At 39.7% G+C, this 27991-nt stretch overlaps 2 protein-coding genes and 1 long non-coding RNA gene across 4 annotated transcripts; 2 read left to right on the top strand and 1 right to left on the bottom strand.

The window, feature by feature from the left end:
• The first annotated feature begins 93 nt into the window (after positions 1 to 93).
• Positions 94 to 6383, top strand: LOC108166338 (cocaine esterase-like). The gene is given in 14 exon segments (XM_017305064.2): positions 94 to 825; positions 2688 to 2880; positions 2964 to 3105; positions 4118 to 4251; positions 4342 to 4495; positions 4599 to 4700; positions 4773 to 4871; positions 4956 to 5099; positions 5199 to 5222; positions 5224 to 5277; positions 5363 to 5510; positions 5606 to 5755; positions 5828 to 5900; positions 5968 to 6383. Coding segments are annotated over 14 exon segments (1677 nt in total). The 5' UTR covers positions 94 to 752; the 3' UTR covers positions 6155 to 6383.
• Positions 6384 to 7077: 694 nt separating this feature from the next.
• On the bottom strand, positions 7078 to 18394 carry fbxo31 (F-box protein 31). Of its 2 annotated transcripts, XM_008411480.3 has the most exons (10): positions 17873 to 18394; positions 14379 to 14450; positions 13943 to 14029; positions 11926 to 12002; positions 11599 to 11766; positions 11388 to 11462; positions 10556 to 10665; positions 10312 to 10465; positions 9729 to 10093; positions 7078 to 8786 (listed from the first exon to the last, which is right to left on the bottom strand). In XM_008411480.3, exons 1-10 carry the CDS (start codon positions 18297 to 18299, stop codon positions 8564 to 8566), a joined length of 1758 nt encoding a protein of 585 aa, XP_008409702.1. In that variant the 5' UTR covers positions 18300 to 18394; the 3' UTR covers positions 7078 to 8563. The 2 variants fall into 2 exon arrangements, with proteins under 2 accessions (XP_008409702.1, XP_008409703.1); XM_008411481.3 differs by lacking the exon at positions 13943 to 14029.
• Positions 16435 to 20013, top strand: LOC103466108 (uncharacterized). The gene is made up of 5 exons (XR_533916.3): positions 16435 to 16560; positions 16791 to 16844; positions 18833 to 18932; positions 19059 to 19126; positions 19283 to 20013. It is a non-coding gene; the product is annotated as an uncharacterized LOC103466108 (long non-coding RNA).
• The last annotated feature ends 7978 nt before the right edge of the window (positions 20014 to 27991 follow it).

The following is a 27991-nucleotide window of genomic DNA, read 5'->3' on the forward strand; positions in this document are numbered from 1 at the left end:
CTGTTCTTCTTTAAAATCTCTGAAAATAGAAAAACAAATCTGGCAATAAAACTGGAACAATTTTTTTGATATGTATGAGTACTAGTGTTGGAAATGGGTGTGCTAAAATGACAATAACAGAGAAAAGGAAAGGAATAGAAGAGTCCAGTGTGGTACTTGGGTACAGAATTTTTTAATAAAAATGTAATGCGTTTCATCTCAAGATCAAATTTGCTTTAAAATTTTAATTTAGTTCAATTTTTTAAATATAATGGACAACTCTTTTGCAGTCTTCTAATTACCATGTGATTACCAAGTGAAATACTTTGTGTTACTGTATATTACTATGTATTTAAATAATTTTAGAGGTAATTACAATTGAATTACTGTTTAATAGTACCTAAGTTACCCATTATTTACCAAAATAAATGACCACATATTACCATATTACTAAAGCTAGTTGGTGGGTAATTGTGATATCACTGTTTAGCAATCCCTAAATTATCTTCTTTATGGATTACACAGTAAATTTAAGCAGACTTTATATTTTAAGCAGATGTTACCATAAAACATATGCTTTATACGTAGGTTCATTTTCATTTAATCTGGGCATAAACTAGAAGCAAAGTACTCCACAAGTATCTCTCCACCACAGGATTTGCTTCTATCTGTTTAAGAGTTTAGTTTAAAAGTCAGTAGGAGGCAGCATCATTTCTTCTGATTACTTTGCTGCTGCCTTCACTAGTGTCAGATTTCACTTCCTGACTACCAACATGAAGTTCTACATAAAAAAAGTTTGCTCTCTTCTGTTTGTTGTTTTTCTTGGCGTTACTGCGGATTTGCGAGGTAAGTCATGCATAAGATGTTGATCTGCTTGTGTCGAATATGACTAGCTTACTTTTAATGAAATGATTTACTCTTCTGCTGGAAGTAGGAAAGAATGCTCTATCGATTTTACTTGATCTCTATTTTTGGACATTGGCAAGTCTGAAAACAGATTTTGAACATTGTCCATTATTCTTTGTTTATGACCTCTGTGCAGTAAGAGTTGGATAACAGTGAGTCAAAGGCATAGTCACTCAGACCATTTGTATGTTGCTTCAGTAAATATAATTTCAGTTCTAGTTCTTAAAAGTGTAAATTCAGAGACAATTCATGCACTGCAGTTGAGCAGGTTACACAAAGATTGTGTAACCTGAGTTGCACAGAGTAGATTTCCGCGATACACACTTGAATTGATTGGTCTGCCTCAATCATTTCACTGAGATATAAACCTTTAACACACATTATAATGTTGTAATACCTTGTTTTGCTCTTTGTCTGTCCAGCAGCCAAAGTTCAAAGTATAACGAAGCCAATAAAAATAATCAATAGAAAATAGGGTTGGGGGGGAAAAGAAATATCCTGCTGCAGTTTGTCAAAGTTTTAGTTCAGAGCTTAGCGGCTATGTCCTATCCTGGATATCTTCAGTCAAATTATCCCATTTTAAAAATAAATGTTATTTATGCACTTATGTACTTTTATTTTTATACTTGATAACAAAACCTGCACTGAAGTCCTTTCAGAGCAATCAAAATATATGACAAACGGCAAAAAATAAAGTGTTGAAACTATGAAAAACTTTAAAGACATAAGGACAGAATCGAGTTATCAATTTTCACTACAGTCAAATGCAAACTGAAGAGAAATGGGTCTTTAAGAGCTCCATGAAATTACTGATTTTGAGAACAGACCTAACGTGGAGACATGGGTTGTCCTAGACTCTAGACTCAATGACTCAATTTCTCCGAGGGCCACTTCAGCATATCAACCACCCTCAACGGGCCACATTGACGGTACAAATCAGGAGTGCCCAGGTCCAGTCCTCCAGACTGCAACTTTTAGATGCATCCCTGCTAAAACGCCCCAGACAAAAGGTTGACTTCCCTCATCAGCAGCAACTCAGTTCTGTAGAGGCTTATAATGAGTCAATGATCCAGGTGTGTTAGAGAAGGAACGCATCTAAAGTTGCAGATGGCAGCTCTGGAGAACTAGACTTTGGCAGCTCTAGCATAAATGTATGAAAATACAATGTTAAAAATAAATTGAACAACACCTCATATTGTTAAATAACGCTTTGGAGCGTCTGGTTAAGAAGCGCATTCAAAACCTTTGGTTGAAACGGCGCGTTAAATTCAAGTCTCCGTTACAGACCAGAGAAAACTAAAGAGAATGCAACGTTGTGTTAATCCATTTGAGGAGCCGGGAGTTTATCTTGAGGAAATAAATGACGACGCAGAAGTTAATTAGACTGTAACATGCGCAGTGCGCAGCTCAACCACTGCGGACGCGGCTACGCCGCATACTCATTATGAGGGATTGCTGTAAAGTCAAAGAACACAATTTACTGGATTTTCTTAGATAGAAACTTTTGAAACTGTTTTGGATAATTAATTGAGCATACTGTAGTGTTTTGATAATTATGATCAATTGTAATGTATGATTTATTTGAAAAGATTTTGTACATTTTCTTGAGATATTTGTTGTGATTTGGTGCTGTATAAAATAAAGTGAAGTGAAATTCCCCTGCATTTTAATAAACTGTTTGTTGTTATTGTCTGAATATGATGAAGCAACATTAGCAGTTAGAACAGATGCTTTCTTATTTTGCTATTTAACTTTGGAATAAAACGCTGTAATGTCATGATTGGTTCATAAAATCCTAACAGCACCAGAGGTTCAAACCGGGCTCGGCCGACTGAGAGGTCAGTATGTGAGCGTAAAGGGGAAGGAGACCGGCGTCCACAGCTTCCTGGGCGTCCCCTTTGCTAAGCCCCCCCTCGGCCCCACCCTGAGACTGGCCGCACCTCAGCCTGCAGAGGGATGGCAAGGACTGAGAGACGCCACGAAGCAACCTAACATGTAGGACACGTTTGCTCCGGTTTTAGGAAGTTTACACCTGGAGGTTCAATAGCATTTGCTCACAAAAGATATCTGTTTTCCAGGTGCATTCAAAGTATGGATGTTGCCAATGAACTGATTGATAAACTCGGTTTGCTGATATCAGAAGTCCCAGAGCGTTCAGAAGACTGTCTGTACCTCAACATTTACAGCCCTGCAAATAGAGCTCCTGATGCCAAGCTCCCCGTAAGAATGTGTGTTCATGTGTCTTTTCAATCCACACTCATCTCATCTGCTCTTATTGTAGCCATAATATACAGAGGCATAAGATTTTCAAGTCCCGAATTCTGTAAAATGGCGTACACCATAATGGCCATCAGTAATATGGAACAAGCTGAGATTGATTTGCTCAAAGCAGCAGTACATAATTTCCCTCATATATTCAATACTTATTTTATCTGCTGTGTGTACAGGTTGTCCTCAATGACTCTCTGATACACTTCACAGTTCTTGGTGGATTCTGTGAATGTGAGCTGGCCAGGCCATCCTGCAGCACAGCGTTCACAAACCATGACACTTCCACCTCCGTGCTCCACTGAGATTATTTTCCTATAATTCTGGGTTTTGTTTGTGCTAAGCATATTCTCTGTTCTGGTGTGTCCAAATAATTGGCTTTTTACAGACCTTTATCCCAAGAATGTCTTCATCTTTGTTTACATTATCAGTCACCACGCCTTAACCTGGCTTTCTTTTTTTTTTAGTTAAAATATTAGAGAGGTTTTGGAGTCCTCTGAGGATCTGGCTATCTGTTTTTGAGAAGAATTATTTCAGAATCTGGATTTTGGTGTGAAGCTGTGATAATCAGATGATTTCAAAATGTGTGGTTGGCTTGAATAGGTTTTCACTTCACAAATTAAGTTGTCATGTAAAACTGTATGTATGTTTTTTTTGCTTTTTTTTTTTTACAATGTCCTTATCTTGGCCATGATATTTATTTCCTAGAAAAATTAAAAGCAAAAAAAGAAGTGTTTGATCTGAAGTTTTTAAGTGTGACAAAAGCAAGACAAGCAATCTGTAAGTGATCAAATATTTTCATAAAGCCAGGATTATACTGTAATACAAAACTGGCAAATTGTCTTACATAAATGCAGTCTGCATGTAAACACTAACCGGCCCCCTTGCTTCACCTAATGAGAAAACGTTGCAGATTGGTGTTTGGTGAGCTCAGTGCAATCAAAGCATTGAATTGCTCTCTCAGGTCATGGTGTGGATCCACGGTGGAGGCTTTGTGGTTGGATCTGCTTCGTCATGCGACGGCTCTGCTCTGGCTGCATACCAGGATGTGGTTGTGGTTCTGATCCAGTATCGACTGGGAGTTCTGGGCTTTCTCAGGTAAACAGGTTGCTAAAACATGATTACAACAAACCAGAAAAATATTCTACTGATTTAAATTTGATGTAAATAATGCTGTGTTTTATACAGCACCGGAGATGAGCATGTGTCAGGAAACTTTGGCCTTTTGGACCAGATCCAAGCCCTGAAGTGGGTCAAGGAGAACATTCACAGCTTTGGAGGAAACCCAGATTTAGTCACCATATTTGGGGTGTCTGCTGGTGGTATTAGCGTTTCACTCTTAGTAAGAACTCCTCAGTGATCCCTGCCCCTCCCCATCCCCTCTTAAAACTATTATAATCTTACTGCAAACACGTAAATTACTGTTCTGCAACTTAAATCCTCAGCTTCTGTCTCCGTTATCCGATGGCCTGTTTCACCGAGCCATTGCTCAGAGTGGTACAGCTGCAATGGATATCCTGATGAATGATCCTGTACCAGTGATGCAGGTTAGTTGTCCTGTTTTTTGTCCTTTAACATGGTTTAATTTTTTGATTCCAAAGAAATGTACCTTTCTTCAGGCAGTGGCAAACGCTTCAGGTTGCAGTCTTGAAAGCACAGAGAAGATTGCTGAATGCATGAGGAACCTGGACATTGACACCATACTGGCATTAGGGAAGGTGAGATGCTGAATGAAAAAAACATATAGTTTAGATATCATATTATTTCTGCCCATTTCACCATCTGCACTATTTCTTCTCAAGGATCCATTTTTGAGATATCCAATACATGTTGACGGCCTCTTCCTGACTGAGCCTGTGCCCGAGCTGCTCCAGAAGCACAAACTCCTCACTGTTCCATTCATAACCGGCGTTAATAATCATGAAGGAGGTTTTGTTGTTGGTGATGTAAGCTATAAATGTTTAATTACTGAAGGAGGATTTTTTTTTGTTATTTTATTAATGTCTACTCTAAGATTAGTCATTAATTTGATGTACTTCCTGTAGCACTTTGCTCCTCCAAACTGGACATGAAGGAATGGATCGAGAGCAGGTTGTGGACATGGTGTCTATGCTTTACCCCCTTGTAAGACACATATTGCCTCATATATCAGTGTGACTTTCCCTCTGCACGATCAAGATTCTTTGAGAGACTTTTTCTCCCTGTTGAGGCCCAAGATGCAGCCATTGGAGATCCGATTGTGACGACGTATGTCGGATCTGGTGAAAACCGCATCAGAAACAGAGATGGATATACTGAATTTATAGGAGATTTCTTTTTTTCCACCCCGGCCCTGAAAGTAGCAAATGCCCACAGAGGTATTTCATTCCAAATCATGCATTTAGTTCAGTGCTGGTTATTTTCTTCCGCCTTGCTTTCTAAACAAACACGATACCCGTTTGTCCACGACCAGATGCAGGTGCTGATGTGTTCTTGTATGAATATCATCACACTCCCAACTTTCAAAAGAAAAGAAGGCCCAGCTTTGTTAAGTGCGACCATCTAGATGAGGTCTATATGGTGCAGGGATACTGCTTTACAACTACACATGCAAAATTAACTGGTAAGTGCACCTAATTTACCCCCAAATGTCAAGCTTGTGGATTTTTCCACATGGCTTCACTGTTATTTTCAGATGCATGTCCTGAAGAGGAGGAAGAATTTAGCAAAATCATGATGAACTACTGGGGCAACTTCGCTCGCACAGGGTAAGAGCGGCTGCTTATTCAAAGTACACACAGATAATGCAAAGATTAACACAATATTTGTTTATAGGTCTCCTAATGGCGTTGGCCTCATCAGGTGGCCCAGGTTTGGAGCGGAGGAAAAGTACATGTCTCTCGATTTAAAGGAGCAGGTGTCTGGTCAGTCCCTCAAGAAGGACCGGTTCGTCTTTGTGACCCAAACTCTGCCAGGGAAGATCAAGAAGCTTCAGGAGAATGTGGAGCACAGCGAGCTGTAGTGCAAACTTATCGAGATTTAAAAACAGTGCAAGAGTGAAACGATCTTTTTGCTATTGTGTTGTCATTTTAAAGGCACCTACCTACTGTTGATACTGGTTTTGCTGGGATTTTTTTTTCTTTTACAGGATTCCTCTACATTTCCTCTTCTAAAGTTAATTATTTCTGGATTTTTTTTCTCTCTCCAGCTTCTATTAAATCCTTTTAAATGATAAATTTGATTAAGCAGCATCTACTTTGAAAATTCTCATGATGCATGTATTTACTTGGCCTCTATGTTAGACAAACTATAAGCATGGAGCTTCTGTTTTTTTGTATTTGTATTTACAATAGAAACCCCTTAATAATCACTGGGCTAAAGTACAGTAACGTAAAAAATTGTTTGGCCTTTTAAAAATGTGTTTTCGTACTTAACTGCTCAAGATCACCAAAAAAAGCTCAGTAAAGAAAACAGTGAAAACTGTTTTAAATCTCGCTGGTTCTATGGCAATAAATGGCAACATTTTTGCCCGTTCTCTTTACTGTTCAATCTCAAATGAGAAACTTAGTTGGGGCAAGCAAAGTCTGAAATGTTTTAAATGTTCTGGGAATGTTTGTGACCTCCTAGATGAGTTGTGGAGGTACTTTTGGAGTAATTCTGGTAGACAAGTCACTCCTGGGAAATCTCTTGAATTTTCTTACGCTGATTTAAGGGCTGGAGGGATTTCTATTCTCACAGGGACATGTTGGTTCAGACTGCTTGTTGCCCTGAGTAAAATCACCATTTGGATTCGGGTTATACGAACATTTGTTTGATGATCTGAAATATTCAGGTGTGGAAAAAATCTGTAGGGAGGCAAATACTTTTTCGCATCACTACAGTTTTTTTTGTAAACGCCACTATGGAAACGCGAAGCACACTCACACCCATAAAAGATATGAGAAACAGATTTAAATTTTTATTTTTATTACCGAGTGCTTAAGCTGAAAAGCTCCCTGAAGTCTGTGAGCAGTTCAAAAGGTCAAACCTAAAACTTCCAATGAAACCAAGCATATGGTATTATTACAAAGCAACACTTTTCAAAGGCAAATCACTCATATAGCTGGGTTTACAGATCAGAGAATTTCAATAAAAAGTTGACATGAAGTTAATAAAATGTGACATATCAACGATGCTTCAGCAGACACCTGTTTTGCAGATGTTAGCAAAACTGCAGTCTGGTAAAAAAAAAAAAAGAAAAAAAAAATTGCTGGCCACTGGTCTTCATGATTTACTGACCTGCCCAGAAAAGTGCACTTGGAGTAGGAAAGCTACTGGGCATCACCATCAGATGGCCGTAATGAGACACACAGAAAGTTACTTTGAGCTTCGAGTTGCACTTTGAGCCGTTGGTCTGATCAGCGAGTTAGAAATCATTATAGAGGGGAACTGGCGGTAAATAGTTTGCAGCTAATAAAGCCAGGCAAAACACCGTCAGTCATGAAAACACACATTTCAAAGATGGAGACATTTTTTTCACAGAAGCAAAAATAGCATATTTGGATACGTCAATTTAAACTACTGTATAGATTACCTATTGCATTACAATACATTTTTTCCAACTTTTATAATAGTCTAATATGTTTGGTGGGGTCACATTAAGTGTTGTGTTGCTTATGAAAATGATTCAAAGACCAATTAATCAATAAAAGTTAGCTAATGTAGGTTTGATCAAATGGAAGATAGAGAACATTTGAAAATTTTTAAATAATTCCTGGTATTTTTCAGCTGAACATACCGAAAGTAACTGTATGTTCTGTTTTTGGACTTGAAATCAAGAGAAGCACAGATGGAATTTCTTAATTTACCTACTGAAAAAAAAACAAAACGAAAAAAAAACAAGAAAAACAAGGCATGCTGCTTTACACAAACCAAACATGTTTAGATAGTGGTTATGGATGCAGTGCTGATTAGATCTAAATAAACGCAGCATGCACTTGAACTGGTTCGGCACTGAAGCTGGTATAATACTGTGATATAACGGAATACACTGAACACCTTTATCTGCTTCAAGCAATATCGGGTACAGACATGGTTCTGGAATCACAGGCACATACAGTTTGATCCTCAACGGGTGATATAAGTTGGTACCATCGCTCTCCTTTGTCTGCAGGGAATAAATAAAGTTTTATGTGACCCGTTATCATGCTGCACTAGAATTAGATTAAGGTCATACCAGGCTGAAGTGATAAACAGTGACATGAGAGGCCCTTCAGAGTGCATATGTGACGGAAATATAAGTGTGTTAGGTCAGGGTGAAACACAAGCAGGTAGAGTAGCACAGTAAAACCCAATCTGAACCATTAAGAGTTAGGGTAACAATATTGGGATGGTGACGTTCTCAGCGGAGGTGATTCATGTGTGAGGGTTATTTTGCCAAAAGCTCGAAGCATCAGGATGTCCAAGACTGCATGTTGCGCAGCATAGCCTCAAAGCGCTCCATGCTCGGTGCGTGGGAGTGGGGCAGGTGGTCCGTCAGCCGGCTGTACAGGCTGAAAGATTTCAACTCCAGCCAGATGAAACCAAAACGGTCCTCATCGAACAGCACGAAGAGCCCCGGCGTGCGCTCTGGACTCGTGAAGCCGTGTCCAGCAATCAGACCTGTTCCGTAGAAGCTGAAACACAAACGAGACTCGTCAACATTCTGGTGGATGCAGATTGCAGGTGGTTTACAGCTATAGTAAGCTGTGCATTTTAGCCAAACAAACTAATCAAAATAACTAAAGGAGCAGTATGTAACTTTTATAATGTTTTTTTTTTCTTTCTTTTTTTACATATTATTATTATGTCGTTACAGTACAGTACTGAACAGATAATCTATGAAAAAAAAATAAATCGAGCTCCTCTGCCTTCTATGATCCTGCTGTCATCTACAGTTTGGTCAAAAACAACAAATCAGAGCAAGGAGGGTCTTAGCACTGTCAATGATTGACAGCTGCTATGCTACAGCTGGTTCACTACAACAGAGCAGGCTATGAATGCTCTGGCTAGCTAGCATTGCCACCGATGTAGATAAATGGTTTTCCTATAAAGGTAACCGCCATTAACACATTAAACAGTGCGTACAAAAGGGTGAGACAGTGCAAAGACACTCTGATGCTATTTTTTTTTTGCCCGGGATTGGCAAAAACAAATGATCCCGGGCAACAGAGGTGAAGAAGCCTGATCTTTTCACGGGTGATCTGTCTCGTTTTACACTGTCATTACAGCGACAGTTTTAGCAAATATGCTTTAAAAATGTTCAAGTTACATACTGCATCCAAACCCTAACAGCATTTTGAATGGATGAAGCAGCAAAGCTATCAGACTTTAAAACACTCCTACTTTATAAACACAACATACACAACTGTGCATCATGTAAAAGACTATCAGACTCCTGGAGCAAACATCCACAAACAGTAACCCTTCACAACCAAGTGTGCAGCTGCAAAATCTTCCTTACTCCTCCCACAACTCCATAAAAACTTCTGGAATATCCTATCCATTATCCTATCCATTAGAGACGTAAGGATGAGGACTAAGAATGTGCATTTTGGGTTTATTATTTGAGTCCTCACCATTTCCTGCAAGTGCGAGGGTACACCTCATTGCGAGCCATGACCCCTAAAGGCAAAACAAAGGGCAGAGCCTCAGGAGACGAGCTACTACCGCTGGGGCCAGACTGGCATGCGTCTGCACAGGCACCGTGGTCGACCTCCGTTGCTTCAGCAGCAGCACCGTCTGTTTCCTCCTCTGCACGTCCGACACAAGCAGAGGTGTCGCTGGCTGGCTGTTCCACCTCCCTTTGAACTTTCTCATGTATTCCCAATATAATCTGTGACAGCACGTCTATGTTGCGCTGCTGGTCCAATTCTGGGAGGTCCACAGGCTGACTCAGGTCAACATCCAGTGTGAGCTGCCCTGCAGGAACGTTTGGGTCTCCCTGAAAGAAGGAAGAGAACAATTTTATTTGTAATTGAGGACATTGGCTCAACGAAGAGGCAGTTTCCAGATACACAATTAGAAAAAAAAAAACACAACATGATTTTTAAAGCACATTTGTAAGAAAGCATAGCTGAGGTGTATTTACAAGAACTTTTTCATTTATTTCCAAGGATTTGCCTTTTCTATCCCTCTGACAGTGATTATGGACAAACCTACAGTGAGTTTAGTGGCTCTTGCAGACATCCCATGGAAACTTAGCATGACAATCTCCAAGCCATGACTTCCATATGTGCCTTTGAATAAGCCTGGCTGCAGCAGATCTGAAGGCATCAAAGGAGGCAGGTAGATCCGCCTGTATGTCAAGCAGTTGCTGCAAAAACAAAAAACAGACAAAAGCCACCAAGCTGCTACTGATGCCTCATAGAGACAGAATAAATGTGTGCAAGATAAATCGTCATACTCATATTGACTGGTGTAAATGAACTTCATCAGAATGAGCTCCTGCATGTGTTCGTGGAAGATCTCTTCCAGTGTGCGACCCCATTCTTCCTCCAACCAAGTCCTAAATTCCTGCATGAGAACACGTTCATATGATAAAGAACTGAATTTCATAAGGCTCAGCAGAGTACAGAATAAAACGCATTAATATCACGTGAAAGTTACCACATTTTATCAGAGTGCAGCCACACTACCATGTTTTTTGTTGGGATTTTTATGGGATAGATAAACAGAATTGAGGACATAACTGGAATTTCAAAGAATAATGGTTCAAAGTATCAAAAATCTGCAGAGTGGCATGCATTTTTTATCCAATTTCCTTTATTGGAAAACCCCTGCATAAAATCCAGAGCAGCTAAATCTCTTAAAGCTGCCCTTTGAGGTATGTCTGAGAACATTAGACTCTGGTGTTTTGGTTAGAGGAAAACAAAACCTACATTCAAAATGCTATGCGTGGAAGAAACCCAACCTTTCACATCACTGAATACAAAAACCCAAGAGACGTACCCCAAAACCACTTGCAATTATAATGTACTGACTCAGTTGGGTAGAATTTGAATGCAAAAAAAAAAAAAGAAAAAAGAAAAAAAGGATGTATCCCTATCCCGACCTAATTTACAATTATTTTCTACTTTGTCTTGGTCTATCACATAAAATCAAAACGCATTAAAGTTTGTGGTTGTTAATTCACAATATGTGTGATATGTGAAAATGCTTAATACATGTGGAAATATGTTTCTCAAGGCACAGCAGATCAGAAAATAAAACAAATCATTAACAGGATCTAGACGTACCTCCTGTCTGCCTCCTGGCATGCGGTGATGATCTGTCTGGTTACATTTTGTGGAAAATTCATCTTTCTTTACGGTCTAAAATAACAGAATATGGAATCTATTAATGAATGATCAACTTGTTTTAAGCAGCTATAGTATTTTGCATGTAAATACAATATCCTGCAAATACAATATAGCTTATTTTAAGGGTTTTTTCCCTTACGGCCCTCACCTGTATGTCTCCTTTGTGGGGACCTTTGTGTCCATACATACACTCCACAGTGGCTTTTTTGCTTTCCAGCAAGTGAATGCGGAAAAGCGGTCGCCTTCTCATCGGATCTTCCACCCGGGGATCATGAGGAGGCAGATACATCCAGCCAATAATGAATAACCCGTCCACCTGGGTGAAATATGGCTTTATTTAATCACCCTAATCAAACAAATAGTTTTGCCAGAGCACTGAAAGCTAATAAAGCTAAATCGTCAATTCATCTTCATGCAAACATGTCTAAAAAACAATTGAGCGTAATCAGAGTCAAACGGTAACAGAAATACTTACCACGACATTGAGTAATCCACCATAAGGTCCGATGTCAGGCTGCCAAAGCCCTAGAATGTGCCTATATGGGTGAAGCACTGCAAAAGAAGAGCACAACAACAGAACACAGTAATAAATTTTAGCAGGACTGCACTCATAATCACCTGAGAGTTAATGTTGTATGGTTAAAGGTGGTAAAGGTGAAGTTAAAACCACTCACTGCATCATGTTGTTCAATAAGAATTAAACCAAGTTATGGTCAGTTTATTGCCAAAGAGACATTTACGGTCACTTTTCAGGGTCATAATCACATTCACTTTGGGATTTTAATGATGCGTTTGCACAGGTTTTTATGAAAGCCCATTTTCATGTGAACATGTCATAATTACAAGAATAAAAGTCATAATTACAAGTTCTAAGTGTACTGGCTGGACGGTTTGAAAATACAACTTTTAAATCTTTCAATACCCACTTTTAATCTCAAAACTATAACTTTAAAACCCACGACTGACTTTTATTCTAGTATTTTGACCTTAAAATGTGTTGTTACGACATTTAAACTCACAATTACGACTTTTAGTCTCATACTTATTACTTTAAAACATGTAATTATGATTTTAAAACTCATAATTACAACTTCCTGTTGGGCCTTTTTCCCTTTCATAACAGTAATGGGCTTCCATAGATTTTACTGGCTGTGACAAATGAATTCTACAAATCAAAAATTGGATCCACAATTGCTGACTTTCTCTCTCAGTGTCAAAAGTATACATGCATATTTGACTTTAAGGAAAACAACATGGCAGATGGTACCTCACTCAGCTTCTTGCATAATTGTGGCTGGATTTTTGATCACTCCTGTTTACACCACAAGTCAAGTTTATTAAAACTGCTTTGCTTCTTGAAACAGATCTGATTTGTAGAAGCGAGCTGACTTGAGGTAAAGTTAGAGAATTTGGAAGAAGTCTTAATTCTTCATTATTATGTCCATTTTGTACAACACAAAAGTCCCACAGCCAAATGCTGCCACTACCACCAGACTTGAGTGTCAGTACAATGATCTCGAGTTCAAAACGTTTTCATAGTCAGTAAAGTCAAACAGTTCAGTCTTTATATTGACTGATCATAAATGTTTCCTCCAGAAGGCATCAGGCTTGTTTTGTGAGCAAAGGCAAATCTGAGTGAAACTTGAAGGTGCTGATTTTGGAGGATTTTTGTAATCACCCTTTCACTCCACGGCGATATGAAACCTGCCTCACCCTGGACAGTGAAACTAATGTTTCAGCAGTTTCAAGATATTGGCAGGCTCGTTCCCTGGACTAAATGAACCAAGTCAAGAAAATTAACCGAGACTAAGTCATTATAGCCTATTTTCTTTTAGTCAGTTCAAATCAGGTAGTTCGAACTTGGACACAATTAGGTGTACCAACAGGACAGATATTACAAAAACACATCGAAACTGGATTTGGAATAAACATAAAGAGACCGGAGAGCCAGGTGTGTGCCAGTTCCACTAAGGTTGGCAAGAAGAGCGGTTAAACATTGAGGAAGTTTGATGATGGCTGCAAAAGGTGTGAAGTCCATCTGCAACTTGTTAAGGGATATTTAAACCAGATAATTGAGGGTGTGTGTGTGTGTGCGTATATTGGAGTCTGCATGCATGCATAATTTTGGCCATGAGTGGAGTAGGGAAAAGCCAAAATAAATCCCACTTCATGCACGTTTTGTTTTTTATTGAAGTTTTTTTGTTTGGTGTTGCATTGCAACATAGAGACATTTTTTGAAATAAATCATTAAGAGCCCACGATCAGTGATTAAGCTTTGGACCAGAACTCTATGTTCCAGACAGTTGAGTTTCAAAACAGCACATGTGGCACGCCAACTTAGCTGCCTTCTCTTTTCGCAGCAAGCAGGCAGATCAGTAAACGACAAATGAACTGTTATCACAGGTAGTACAGCTTCCATTGCTTTGCTTCAAAGTCGCGTCATTATGAAGACCCAAACACACAATCAGTCCATGATGCAGCAACCCACATACAGTGTGTGTACACGTCTCTATAGTCCATGTGCTCGTAGTCAGGTAGGAGCTTCATAAAGCGCCCAGACTTCACCCGCGGGATGACACCTGCACAGGCACAACACAGGTATGTGTAGAACAGCAACAGAACCAAAGCGGGTTCAGTCCAGAATTTGACTACTGGAGGGAAAACAGCTCATTTTAGGAGCAAACAGCTGACGTTAAAAAAAAACAACACAAAAACAAAAGGCAAATATGCTTATAATTCCTACCAGTACACAAATGAAGAACAGACTGCGGGAGAAAAACATGACTTTATGAAAAAGTAAGGTTTTCTCCTCTTATTCTGTCTGAACAGTTACTGTACTAAGGAGAAGGAAAGAGGTGCTAGAAAAGACATAAAATAATGACGGATTAACGCTTCAGTAAGTTTCAACGGGAAAGCTGTGAAACTGACGTTTAACGTAGAGGTCTTGGCTAGATACTCCAGTCGCTTCCATCTTCCTCAGGTCTTCCCTCATGCCAAACTCTGAAACAAAAACGGTATATTAGACTTAGTGTTACAAAAAGTACAGTTTTGGTAAAAATTAGCATAAAACATGGACATTATCATAGTCTTATTTTCAAATGCTGCGTTTACAGATCTGCATGTAATTTGTGTATAGAGTAGTGTTGCTAACAAATCTAAATAATGTCCGAATAATGTTCCAACTATAAAATGTGCTCAGCTGAACAGAGTATTTGTAGGGCAGTCAAAGGAGACAGACCTTCTGAGGTTACAGATCTGGAGTCAGTCAGGATAATGTCCAACTCTCTGTCAGCTCAATGACAAACAAATTATTATTTTCAGTTGTAATCATTTGTATAAATTATTGGCCATTAGTGGTAAAATGCACCATCAGATATTTTAATAAAAAAAAATATATAAAGCAAAAACTGTTTCTGCTTTCAAATTTTATAAATTTTTTAAAACATATTTGTTAAAATTGTCATTATGTCATGACAATATCATACAAGAAAAATAAAATGTGAAAAAAAATCAAGCTCCTCTGCCTTTTCCCAGTGCTCCCAGTACTAACTGCACAAATACACCACTCAGTCAGAAACAACTAATCAGAGCCAGAAGGAGGGTTCTAATGCCATCAATCATTCTTGTGTACATGCTACTCACCTGACACGAATGCTAATTCTAGTTAGCATAGTAGTTAGAATAACCAGTTTTCTTGAAACAGTAAGTTATTTCTTTGCCATTAGTTCATTGAGCGGTATGTACAAGAGCATGATTGACAAGACCTTCTTCCTGGCTCTGATTGGTTGTTTTTGACCAGCAGTGATGCATTTTTGCAGACCACAACAGTAGCAGTGGGAGGGGATAAAGGAGCTTGATTTTTTCATAGTTGACATGTTGACAGTTTAAACAAATATGGAAAAGATATATCTTTGTAAAAGTTATATTCTGCAGCTTTAATAAAAAAAATGTTGCTTTTGTACTATCCTAGAATAGCCAAAGAATAAAAGTGGGGATGTTTTACACTTTTGTAACTATAGGTGCCATATGATCTTCAGGTTTTTATCCTTCAACTGAAGAAAAAAATAAATTAATTAAGGAAACCAACTAAGACATAGCCATTTACATTAATCTTAATCTACATAGCATCTTACTGGTTTTCTTTAAAGTTTAATGTGCAAATTCCAGTTTTGACCAATTTGTTCGCGCATAAACATTTTTTAAAACTCAAAAGGTTAAAGGTCACTGAGGCATGTCAAACTTTGGATTTTTTAAGAGATGCAACTAAAGGTAAAGTTTCCTCAGAATAAAGCAGGTTAAAATAGCCTATTACCATTACCAGACAAAAATCTGCCAGTGTTCAAATTTATAACTGCATACATCAACATTTTTAGACATGACAAAGCAAACATAAAGACTAGTGTAACTTTATTAATTGATTTCATTAGAGGTGCACCGATAAATTGGCCCCGATATCCTTAATTTTGGGAGATTGGTGATCTGCCAATACTTACATGTGAAGCCAATCTTACTCACTGATCTCATCTACCTTGGCAAATGTCTAAAAATCAACCACTGTCCTCTTTTTCTCTGCCGTGAGAGAGGTTTGATTGGCAGGTCATGCCTGCCAGTTTGCAGTTAACAATAGTCTCTTCACTGTTGCCAACTCAGTGACTTTCGTGCTATACTTAGCAACATTTCAGACAAAAAAAAAAAAAAATCAGCAACGACCACATAGGAATCAGCAGATCAGGCTTTTTAAAGATTGGTAATCGACGATCAGCCAGAAAACTGCATTCGGTGCACCGTTAGGTTTCTTTTAACTTGATTGCTACTCTCCATTCCCGAGAGAAGACAAACGACCTCACACGGAGGCCGTGAATCCTGCTTGTTGTGGAATAATATTTCTGCTATGCTTTGGGCAGCTTGCCTGTAAATGCTGGTGCTTTAATACTCCCCACTGCACTGCAAGTAAAGTGTGATTTTATTTTTAGTAATTTCCTGGAATAGTCTTCTGGCAAAAAGACCAATCATGGGTCTACAAACGTTACACAAGGCTGAAGAATGAATAGCAAGTCTTTTGATACAGACTTTCATTACACCACGAGGGACGGGTCTGTGCATGTTTTTGGTAATTGAATGTTCTCGTCAGAAACCACCACAAAAAAATAAGAAATAATTTCCTTTTAGAATCTAAAATTTTAAATTAAATAAAGGCCATTTTCGTGGTCAAAACAGATGAGCTAAAAGTTAAATATGGACATTTCTTCCTTTTCTTAATATTTTAAATGTTTATTTAAAATATTTAAAACATAATAATGTCTTGCAAAAAACAAACAAAACATTTTGTATATTCTGCAGTCACTCCACAAGGTCACTGTCCGGAAGTGGTAGGGGGAAGGTCATCAAAACAAGGTATGTTTTCCAAATATTATCCTTGTCCAAGCTCATAAAAATTTAAGATGCATGTTCATTTTAGATGTTCATCTGTGTTTGTAGCACAAAACAAAAGTGGCGCAATACTCAAGACTTACACAAGAAATGGAGCCAAAATAGCAGAGTAAAATGGAATAAGGTGCTTTTAGAAGTTAAATTAAATGAACAGACTGGGACAGTGGCTGTAGAAGGCACTGCTTCTACTGTGCACATAAAAGGTGTTGTGCAACATGTTTACATGTGCAAAAGGAAATATAAAAATAAGATTATGGTGATTGTTTTTCTTTTTATAAAAATGAGGTGAAGCATTTTAAAATGACATTGTAAGAAGAGTGTGAATCTTAGTGATTTTAGTTTTTTGTTATTTTATTATGAAAATGACTGAAAAGTTGATCAGTTAAGTTTGAGCACCACTTGTTTTTCAGTCACTAGTTCCTAAAAACGAACGTGACAACATCCACATTGCTGTGAAATTCAGCAATGTGGAAATCAGCTTAATTCTGGTGATTTTACTGTGTTTAAGAATATGTACATTTTTCAAGAAAAGCAACGGCATTTAACTCTTATTAATCTGTTTATTAAAAGTCCACATACAGATTTTAAAGTCAATACCTTTAATACAAATTGTTCTCGCATCACCGATTAACATTACATCAACAGCTTTTCAATGTGTTTATTGTTGGTGTCAGTGGCATGTGGTTCCTAAGCAAACAGTCTTAAGTTATTACGTGTATGCTAAAAAGGATCAGGCCTGCATCAGCGGTCTTATCAACCGCAGAGAATGGCTGGCAGGTGCCTGTAAAGCAGCAGACTATTATGACAGTCTAAATAATAATGTTGTCACTGTAGGCTACTTGATATTCTGTTTTTTTGTGTGTTTTTTTTCCCATGGCAGCATATTTTTGTGGCAAGCTGTAGCTGACAGGATTCGTAAAGAAATATTCAGTCATTGAACGTTTCAGTGGACTGCGTTGGCAGTTTTCAGGTCTGATCAACATCATCATTACCTTCCACGCATCGTCTTCTCCATATGGTTTCCGTGTTGAGAATTTGTCTGAATTTTTTGCACACGAGTGCGACATTTGGTAACACTGTTCCAGGAAGTAAAGAGAATATTTCCACCAAGAGCTCCGGGGGTAATTCCATTAATGACTCTGGGTGTGGAGGTCCAGTGTTTGAGCCTCCTCTGTTGGTGTTATGACCGCTTCCATATTCACAAGCGTCACTTGGCTCTGCAGTGGCTGCGGCTGCGGCGGCGGCGACGCGCCCGGGGCCTCCACAACTACCTGCGTCGCTTCTCCGCTGGCCTACGATCCTCTCCTCTTCTTCCTCGTCCATGTCAGAATCGCTCCCTTGGTCCTGCTGGTCGTTCCTCTGTCGTCTCCGGCACCTTCGGGACTGTCCGACTCCGCAAAGCCTGGCACAAACAGCCATCCGTAGTCAACAAACGGCTAAAATTACATCACTACAACACATCTATCAACTGCAGTCATATCCTTCTGTCCTCGCGAGCATAGGCAGAGACATGAGCTGACGTCACACTGCTCGCTTGAGGATCAACTATGGCAAGGCATTTTATCATATAATAGTTACGTCGACTCTTCAAAACGAATAATTTCCAGTGCCTTAGAGAAGTAATCATGTCCATAAAAACCTTTTTATAGATTTCTTCTATACAACCACAAACTTAAATGTATTTTTATTAGAATTTCATGTTAGAAACATTAGCCTGTAAAAACTTCAGAAGGGATAAATACGGACATATAATAAAGAAATGAGCCATTCAGTGATGTTTGTGGAAGTTAAAAACTCTGAATAACAGGTAAAAAAAATCTGCCTAAATACAATAACCCCAAAAAACAAGAAAGGAGCAACAAAAAAAAGTCAACAAACCACGGGGAAAAAAACTACAAAATCACAAAGATTCAGTACACTAGTACAAACGTGTTGAATTATTCTTTCCAAAGGTGTCAAAAGTACTCACAAAAGGCCTTCATCGCCTCACAAATGAATGACCTTAATGAACCTACCATCGGGCTCAGCAGTCTTCCTCAAGAAATATTGCAGGTATTTTGCCATTATTAAAGGGATATTTTACAAGTGTGAGTGTTTAAGAAGTGATGATTTCATTCTGAGTTGTTCAAGGGTTTAACCTTAAACCTGCACCCATCCTGTTGTCTTCCTGTCCTTCAGGATGACCTCAGTGACCCTATAATCGGACTCAGCAGGTTTTCTGGAGGAAACCCTGGAAGTGTTCTCAGGTGAGCAGGTAAGGTAGACGCTTCCTGATTCAGTTCTCCATTTTGACTTGAAACTTTCTCAACAGCCTTCCTCAAGAAATGTTGCAAGCATTTCAACAATATTTGCCAGCATAACTTTTCAAAAGGGTATATGACCTCCTTCCTGTTGTCCTTCAGGAATCTTCTTGAATCATCTTGTTTTCACCTCTGATCACCCTTTATCGACAGCCAGAAAAGCCCTGCATCGCCTTCCCAACCACTGATGGAAAAGGCCTTGTTTTTCTGCAGTTATTTTTCTCTTCACAGAAGCTACACCTGGTCTTGCGCTGTCGTTCCTCAGCTTCACACACTGTTATTTCTGAATTAAGATGCCTGTTGGGGCACCTCTGACCTTTTGTAACTTGACATTATTTAACACAAAAACACAGCGGGCTCTGATGGGTAACCCCAGCAGTGCTACCACCAGGCTCAGCAGGTGTTCTGGAGAAAACCCTGGAGGTGTCTCTTTTTTATCCAGTTCTCCATTTTGACTTGGAACCTTCTTAGCAATCTGCCTTGAGAAATGCAGGTATTTTGCTGTTATTTAAGTGATATTTACGTGTGAGTTTTTGAAAAGTTGTGATTTCATTTTGAGACGTTAAAGGGTTTGACCTGAAACCTGCACCCGTCCTGTTGTCGTTGCCCTCCCGTTCTGTTGTCATTGCCCTCCCATCTTGTTATCCTTCAGGAATCCTCCTGGATCGTCTCGTTTCCGTCTCTGATTTTGCCTCTGCAACTTCAGGACTAAAAAGACAGAGCTTGTCTGCATAAATCTGATGAGTATCTGTGTAATGTATCTGTGTGTGTTGACAGGAAGACAGAACAGCATGTGTGTGTGTGTTTGTGGGTGGGTGGGTGTTTTGGGGTATAAGTAGCTTAGCTTGCTCGATAATAATTTGTAAATGTGGAAGAGCTAGTTGACCTTTGACCTCTAGAAACTTTTATTAATATCTTTAAAATAATTCACTAACACATCTTTGCTGTACAAACGTTTTACACCAATTTTGTTCTCTCAGGTTTCAGAAGCAGGTTGGAACAGAAATGTCTTCAATAAATTATCCAGTCTCTGATTATTAATAATGCCCTCTAACGATCTCAGAAATTTAACTGTGTTCATGTTTTTTGAAGAGATTCCCTACTGCTTCGTTAACCAATCACAGGATGTGGATCATAGAGGGCAGAGGTTTGGGATCATGGTGGGCGAGGTGGGGGTAGACAAGACAGAAAACGGCGACCTGTTAAACTTTCTGTGGTCTTGGTGAAAATAGAAACTGCTGGGAAGATTTAGAATAGCAGTTCTCAACGTGGGCGGTACCGCCCCCCAGGGGGCGTTCAGAGGACGGCAGGGGGCGCTGGAGGACATTTTTACAAAAGGGGGGCGCTGGGATGCCTTTGGGGGGCGTTTGGTTGAAGGTAAACTTTACACCTTAAATGCACAACAATGCCAGTTTAGACTTTGAGCAACTTGGTAAAACTGTATTGTGTAACATTAAACTATGCTTGGCTGCAACTGTATCGATGGCAGCTCTTCTTCTATTCAGTGTTTGTTAGCTTCTGTTAGCTTCTTGGCGCAGCTCCGTTTTCCTGCTACTGGTAGCTAAAATCACGATACCCTCACTGTGTATCCCTCTGAAAAATGAACCCATTTAAATAAAGAAATCCCTCCATGGGTGATACCACGATAGAGAGCGTTCATTTTATAGCGTTAACACCGGTGCTGTAAGTGGTCCAGTATGAAACGGGGGTGATAGAACAACACAGCACTTTTAAATTTCAATAATAAGAATGCAGAAATTGTTTCCGTTGTTTTAAAAGGTTTATGTCAGTCTGCCTTTTCCCCATCGATACGCTTCCCGACCGCCCTGCACCTTAGGGGCTTAAAATAAAAGAAGTTCACATTGGGCAAAACTCTGAAACAGGAGAAGCGGGACATAAAACGGAGCGACAAACTAGATGTGAATTATGGCATAAAAACAGAGAATCCGACGCTGAACAGTGAAAAAATCAACACATGATGTGAAACACATGACGATTAGGCGGCGCAGCAGGTGATGAGTGAAGATTATTCGTCTTATATTATTTGTCTTATAATGGAGAAATGATAAAATAAATCTAGCAACAGGAAAGAAACTAAAGTGGACATAGCAATAAACCAAGAGAGGATAATACTAATCAAAGGAAACTAAATGGAAATGAATGAAGAACAAAATGCTCTGTATTTACTAAAGTAAATACAGAGGAATAAACTGGTATGGCAAGACCTTTCGAGCAATAATTAATACAGAGGATGTATGGCAAGAATAAACAGACACTATTTCCTGATTAAAGGTAAAATAATATTCTTGAAATGCCATGCGTTTGGTGAGACCACATCTAGTACTGAGAATAAATATATCTTACAGACCATAACAGTAAAGAACTGATCACTTATTTATGTTTTTAATTAGATTTGATATATTTATTTCTTCAATATTATTTTTCATGTCAGTGTTAATGTCATGAGGCTGGTGACTCCATGACACTTTGAATTTGACTCATTAGGATTTTATTAAGAACCAGATTTGTTCTTTGTAATTTCTGTCCAGTAAAACTATTAATCTATAAATCAATAGACAGGTCTTTATAAAGATATAATCCATGTTTCTGTCTCATATTTGTATGGCATTAAAAGGACCTGGAACTTTTGTTTTTCCACTGAAAGCTCTGGTTTGCACAATAAATGCCATGTGGGTGAAGTTTTATGGATGATACTCTGATGTCCAATTCTCCTGAAGGCAGCACAGAGCTGCACCACCAGAAACTGACAGAAACACCGAAGAGAAGAAGAGTTATGATTAATGTAGATACAGTTCTATCCATGTTTTAATGTTGCAGAGCTCAGTCAGTTTGCAAAAAGTTAAAAGTTTAAACTGGCATGTTGAACATCTTTTATCTGCTCATTTTGTGGAATACTTAACTAGAAAATGGCACAAAATAAGAATATTTTTCCACTCTGATTGGCTGCTGTTTGGCCTACCAATTTTAACTTGAATGTTCATTGCATTTTTCGTAGACGCCTGTGAAAATAATTTCTATTCCCATGACTTTTTTGTTCTCTGGCAAATTATTTTTGATGATAAATACAGAAACAAGCATAAAAATCAAAACATCTACAATAGTGATGGTAATATTAATGATAAAATAATGGTCAGTGCAAAGTAGCCTACAAATTCTTTGGTGGGGGGCGGTGAGGGACCTGGATAAAGGCTAGGGGGGCGTTGGCCCAAAAAAGGTTGAGAAACACTGATTTAGAGGATAGAGCAGGTGGTTAAGTAGAGAAAGTTGTGGGTTCAAATCCCTCTAGAAGCCTTTAGAGTGGCGTTGCCTTGGTTTGGTACTCTGGTTTTCTCCTGCAGTCCAGTATGTAAATGTTTCCCAAGATTTGGTTTGGCCACGACTTCAGAGCCAGAGAAACGCTGAATACCAGCAGCTGATTGGCAGTGGTGCTCTGAGACCTCAGCTGTTGCGCCCATATCAGCCACAGCCGAATGGATCGGGTCAGCCTCGGAAGACTGAGCAGCTCTCCCAGAACCTCCTGTCTGATCCAAGCCAAGCCGGCACTCTCAAAGCGTTTAATTAGCAGAAATGTGGAATAAGAAAGTCACCTCCCTCAGCTGAGAGAGAAATAAAACTTTATTACTTAAAGAGTTGCGTCTCTGTGGAATCAGGCGCTGCAGCTTTAAAGCAGAGCAGAAACATGTGAGTGAGATTTTATCTTCAGACAGATGATGAAGAGGAAGCTGAACATCTTTACCTCATCTGGAAACGTCTGAGAAACTGAAACTGAGTTCAGCCTTTCACTTTGCAGGTCTTTAAACTGCAGCTTATTTTCTCTTTTATTTGTGGGAAGACTGAGGAAACGAGGAAACAGTTTGATCTTTGCCCAATTTGCTTTAGCCAGAAATTGAAGGTGGAAAAACGGACAAAAAACCCCCAAAAAAACAACAACACGTTTTTCATTAAAAACTTCCAGATAAATTCCTGAAATTTAATTCAGTTCTTTTCAGTTCACTTCTTTTGCACTGTTCAGAATGTAACAGTTATGGGCTACGCAGCTAACTGCGGCTACAAAAGCAGCATCAGAAGATGGTTCTTGAAGGAGCCTGAGGTGTGAATGAAGACAATCACTGTTTTAGTTTTGGTGTTTTTTGTATTGATGATAGGGGGGGAAAAAAACAACAACAAACAATTACAAATACACAATGAGGGTCAAATTAATTCAAAATAAATAAATTCAAAAGATCAAAGTTCTTGTCCTTAGCTCGCCATCCTTTGCTCAGAAGTGGATCTGAGAATCTGATCCATCAAAAAAAAAACCCGACCTAAAAGGCCAAAAAAAAACCATTAGGCGGTTTATCAACAATAAGTATGTGCAAACACACAAATACAATAAATATCAAATTCAATAATTAAACTAAACATTTCAGTCAGGTTAAGTTAACCATAATTTAAATAAACAAAAAGAATAATCATATTTCAAACTAATCCATTTAAGGTTAAAGTTGAAATCAAAGTTCACTTTCAAAATATCAATCAAGAGAAAATAAATTAACTCAAAATACTCAAGCAGTGTGAGGAAAAAGAAAATATACTGCACAATATCAATTTAAATGTAGCTACATCCTATTTTCAATCAATTTCATTACAAAAGTAATGAAATCTTGCACAAAACTATCAATTACCTTTCAGCAGTGAGTGCTAGACTGCGATCAGCTGTGAATCCCGGTGACAGCCCAGGTAACAACTGCCACAGTTCTAATAAAACAATGCTCCAATGAGCAATCGAGCAAACTTTCATGCTGAACAATACTGCTATCAACCAAGCAAACTCACCAATAGTTCAAATCAGTTTCAGAGATTTGGGTGAATTTTCCAAGGAGAGATGATCAGCAAGACGCCAACAGCCAGTCACAATCACAGTGGAACAGGTGGTGTTTTAAACTGCGCTGGAGGCGGGGCTTTAAATAAGTTGAAGAGTTTGGGGGCAAGACAGGAAGTGGGCCCGTAAAAATAAAAGTCTGACTAATTGACTAATTACGGGTTACAGGTTCCCCCCCTAAACTCATGTGCGTCCTCGCACATGCAAGCGGCTGGTGACACACCACACTGTCACATGATGCAGAGGTTACAGAGGTCTCATCCAGTTCTAGAGCAGATGTAAAGGCTGTGCTGAGTCCTTGAAACAGGTACTGGATGCTTTGCAGAAGTGGATGCCCAAGTTTCGAATACTGCAGACGAGATGGTGGCTGACGTGTTCGAGTCGAGCATCGGACAGGTGGTTCCGGATCTGGACTGGAGAGTTTTGAAGCAGTAGAATCACTTAACAGGCTGGTTTGTTCTGGAGAGGATGCAGATTCTGAGTGAGGAGAGACAGGTCCCGATTGAGAGAAGGAGTTTTCCTCGAGAGGCTCAGAGTCAGCAGAATCTGCTTCATCTTCAGCTGTTTGCTCCATGTCCAGTTCAGCAGTAGGTACAGGTCCAGACTCCACTTCCTGTTCCTCACCAATAGTTCCTTCCATGGAACCCTGTGAGCGCTGGCCAGGCGGATCCACAGGCATAGGAGCGACAGTAGATGCGGGAGCAGGTAAGTCAACCTCAGTTGTAATTCTGGTGAGATAAGAGCTGGAGTAATCAGATAAATCAGGTAAGAATACTTTTTCATTTTCAGGATCTGGAAGATCTACATTTTCTGGAGTCACGGGTACAATCACAGTCGTTGGCTTTATTTGTTCTGGTTTGGAGGCTGGAGACAGGTAGCCACAAGGCAACAGCAGGTCACGGTGGAGAGTTCTGACGGGACGATCTTTGCCTTCTGGTTTAACTGTGTATACTGGAAGAGTGCCGGCTTTCTTCTGAATAATATACACATCCGACTCCCACCGGTCTGCGAGCTTGTGCTTGCCTCGTAGTTTGACATTTCTAACCAGAACTCTATCTCCAACTGAGAGTTCTGCAGCTGTGACTTGCTTGTCGAATCTGAGTTTGTTCTTCCACATAACTTTCTCAGAGTTTTCAGTTGCAATCTTGTAACTTTCTTTGAGGTGTGACTTGAGTTTTTCAACATATTGTGAATGAGATGTAGATTGTTTCTCAGACACAGGCAGTCCAAAAGCCAAGTCAACAGGAAGTCGGGGTTGTCGACCAAACATCAGCTCATACGGGGAGTATCCAGTAACATCATTTCGAGTACAGTTGTAAGCGTGTACTAACGGCTTTACAAAGTCTTTCCAGTGAGTTTTGTCTTCTTCTTGCAGCGTACCCAACATGTTTAAGAGCGTTCGGTTGAATCGTTCCACAGGATTGCCACGGGGATGATAAGGTGTGGTCCTAATCTTTTGGATTCCTGTGATTTGACAGAGCTCTTTGATAGTGTGAGATTCAAAATCAGTCCCTTGGTCGCTATGGAGACGCTCTGGCAGTCCATAATGAACAAGAAAGTTCTCCCATAGCACTTTTGCTACAGTTTTAGCTCTTTGGTTTGGTGTTGGTACTGCAACAGCATATTTTGTGAAATGATCAGTTATCACTAGAACATTTTTGGTGTTGCTTCGGTCTGGTTCTATTGAGAGAAAGTCCATACAAACAAGTTCGAGTGGCCTTGAAGTTTTAATGTTAACAAGGGGTGCAGCTTTCTCAGGTTGTGCTTTTCTTCGAATGCATCTCTCACAGTTCTTAAGTTTGTTACAGACATCAACTGCCATTCGTGGCCAGAAGAACCGTGATCTGACAAGGTCCAGAGTCCTCTCTGTACCTAAATGGCCCATCTGGTCATGAAGCTGGTTGAGGACCTCAGCCCGCCATTCCTCTGGAAGTACAAGTTGGTAAGTAAGCTCACCTCCAATGTTCCTTCTCCTGACGAGAACATTATTATGGAGCTCCAGACGTGTAAGCTCTCGCAGGAGTAATGGCAGATCGGGGTGCTGCTCCCTCAGAGATGGCGGTGGGTTTTCCCCTCGTTCCAACTGAGCGATGATATGCTGAATGACTGGATCGGTTCTTTGTATGTCAGCAATTTCACCTTCAGAAAAAGATGGCACAACAGGTGAAGAGAACTGCAGATCATTAATAAAACTGTCTGGTAAACTGTCAGTGTTAATGGAGAGAGTTTGCACAAGAGCAGCAACCTGGTCCAGGTTGGGTGAGCTGTACACCAGTTGTCTATCACATATTGCTTGGACTGAATGCTGGTCAATGGAAATACAGGATGGATGCTCCAGATGTTGTTCAGTGAACTTCAATATTCTCTCTTTCTCCTTCAGAGATAAAGGATCAGTCACCTGTTCAGCATGAGGTCGCCGAGAAAGACCATCAGCATCTGCATTTAACCGGCCAGCCCGATAAATGATCTTAAATGTAAAAGTTGAAAGAGCAGAAAGCCACCTGTAACTTGTAGCATCCAATTTAGCAGAAGTTAGCAGATATGTCAGTGGGTTGCTATCTGTAACCACAGTGAAATCAGATCCATACAGGTAGTCATAGAATTTCTCTGTAACTGCCCATTTGAGAGCCAGAAACTCAAGTTTATGGGCAGGGTAGCGACTTTCACTGCGGGACAGACCTCTGCTGGCATATGCAATCACCTTGTTTCGCCCATCGTGTTCTTGGTACAAAACTGCACCAAGGCCAGTAGAGCTAGCATCAGTGTGTAAGATGTAAGGTTTACCTGGGTCTGCAAATGCGAGAACTGGTGCCGTACTCAGCTTCTGGATAACCTCTTCAAAAGCTTGCTGGCAAGCAGTTGTCCAGCGTGCAGCAAAAGGTTCTTTGGGGTCAAGGTAATGTTGCAACTTCATTCGTTTTGATTTTTTCTGACAGGGTGGATATCCAGCTGTTAACTCATTGAGAGGTTTAACCACTGATGAGAACCCTTCCACAAAGCGGCGGTAGTACCCTGCAAAACCAAGGAATGATCTGAGCTCTTTTAGATTCTGAGGAACCGGCCAAGATGTTAATGTGGAAATCTTGTCTGGATCCGTCTCCACTCCATCACTTGAGACTACATGTCCAAGGTAGCGAACAGATGTCTGAAAGAAAACACACTTTTCAACTGACAACTTCAATCCAAATTCTTTCAGGCATTGAAGAACTTTCTTCAGCCGGAGTTCATGCTCCTCTAGAGTTGGTGCAAACACTATTAAGTCATCAATGAAAACAAGCACCTCTTTTAAATTCATGTCTCCCATGCACCGCTCCATGAGACGTTGGAAAGTGCTAGGAGCATTGGTTACTCCTTGAGGCATGCGGTTAAATTCATAAAATCCAAGCGGACAGACAAATGCAGTTTTATTCTTGTCTGATTCATTCATCTCAATCTGGTAGTAACCCGATTTCAAATCCAATGTGGAGAACCATCTGGAGCCGGACAGTGCCGAAAATGTGTCCTCCAGCTTTGGCAAAGCATATGAATCTCTGATGGTCTGGGCATTCAACTTTCTGTAATCAATACAGAGCCGTACGGCACCATTTTTCTTCCGCACTACAACTATGGGAGAAGCAAAGGGTGAGTTAGATTCACGTATAACACCAGACTGCAGCAGTTCTTGTATGTGTTTACGCACAGCATCCACATCTTGGGGGTGGATGGGTCTTGGTCGCTGTTTAAAAGCAGTGGGATCTGACAGCTTGATCTCATGCTTAACCTTATCTGTGCAACCCGACCTTTTGCACTCTCAGCTGAAAGGTAATTGATAGTTTTGTGAAAGATTTCATTACTTTTGTAATGAAATTGATTGAAAATAGGATGTAGCTACATTTAAATTGATATTGCGCAGTATATTTTCTTTTTCCTCACACTGCTTGAGTATTTTG

Source organism: Poecilia reticulata, chromosome 6 (genome assembly GCF_904066995.2).
Source record: "Poecilia reticulata chromosome 6, P_reticulata-male-v2, whole genome shotgun sequence".
Classification (NCBI taxonomy): Eukaryota; Metazoa; Chordata; class Actinopteri; order Cyprinodontiformes; family Poeciliidae; genus Poecilia; species Poecilia reticulata.

Bases quoted from the DNA above. Each gene is read 5' to 3' on its own strand.
- fbxo31 (XM_008411480.3), bottom strand. From the start codon at position 18,299: ATGGCTGTTTGTGCCAGGCTTTGCGGAGTCGGACAGTCCCGAAGGTGC. The intron at 14,451-17,872 runs GTAATGATGATG...TTTTTGTTTCAG, and splicing joins GAGAAGACGATGCGTGGAAG to AGTTTGGCATGAGGGAAGAC. The intron at 11,767-11,925 runs GTAAGTATTTCT...TATTTCACCCAG, and splicing joins GTGGATTACTCAATGTCGTG to GTGGACGGGTTATTCATTAT.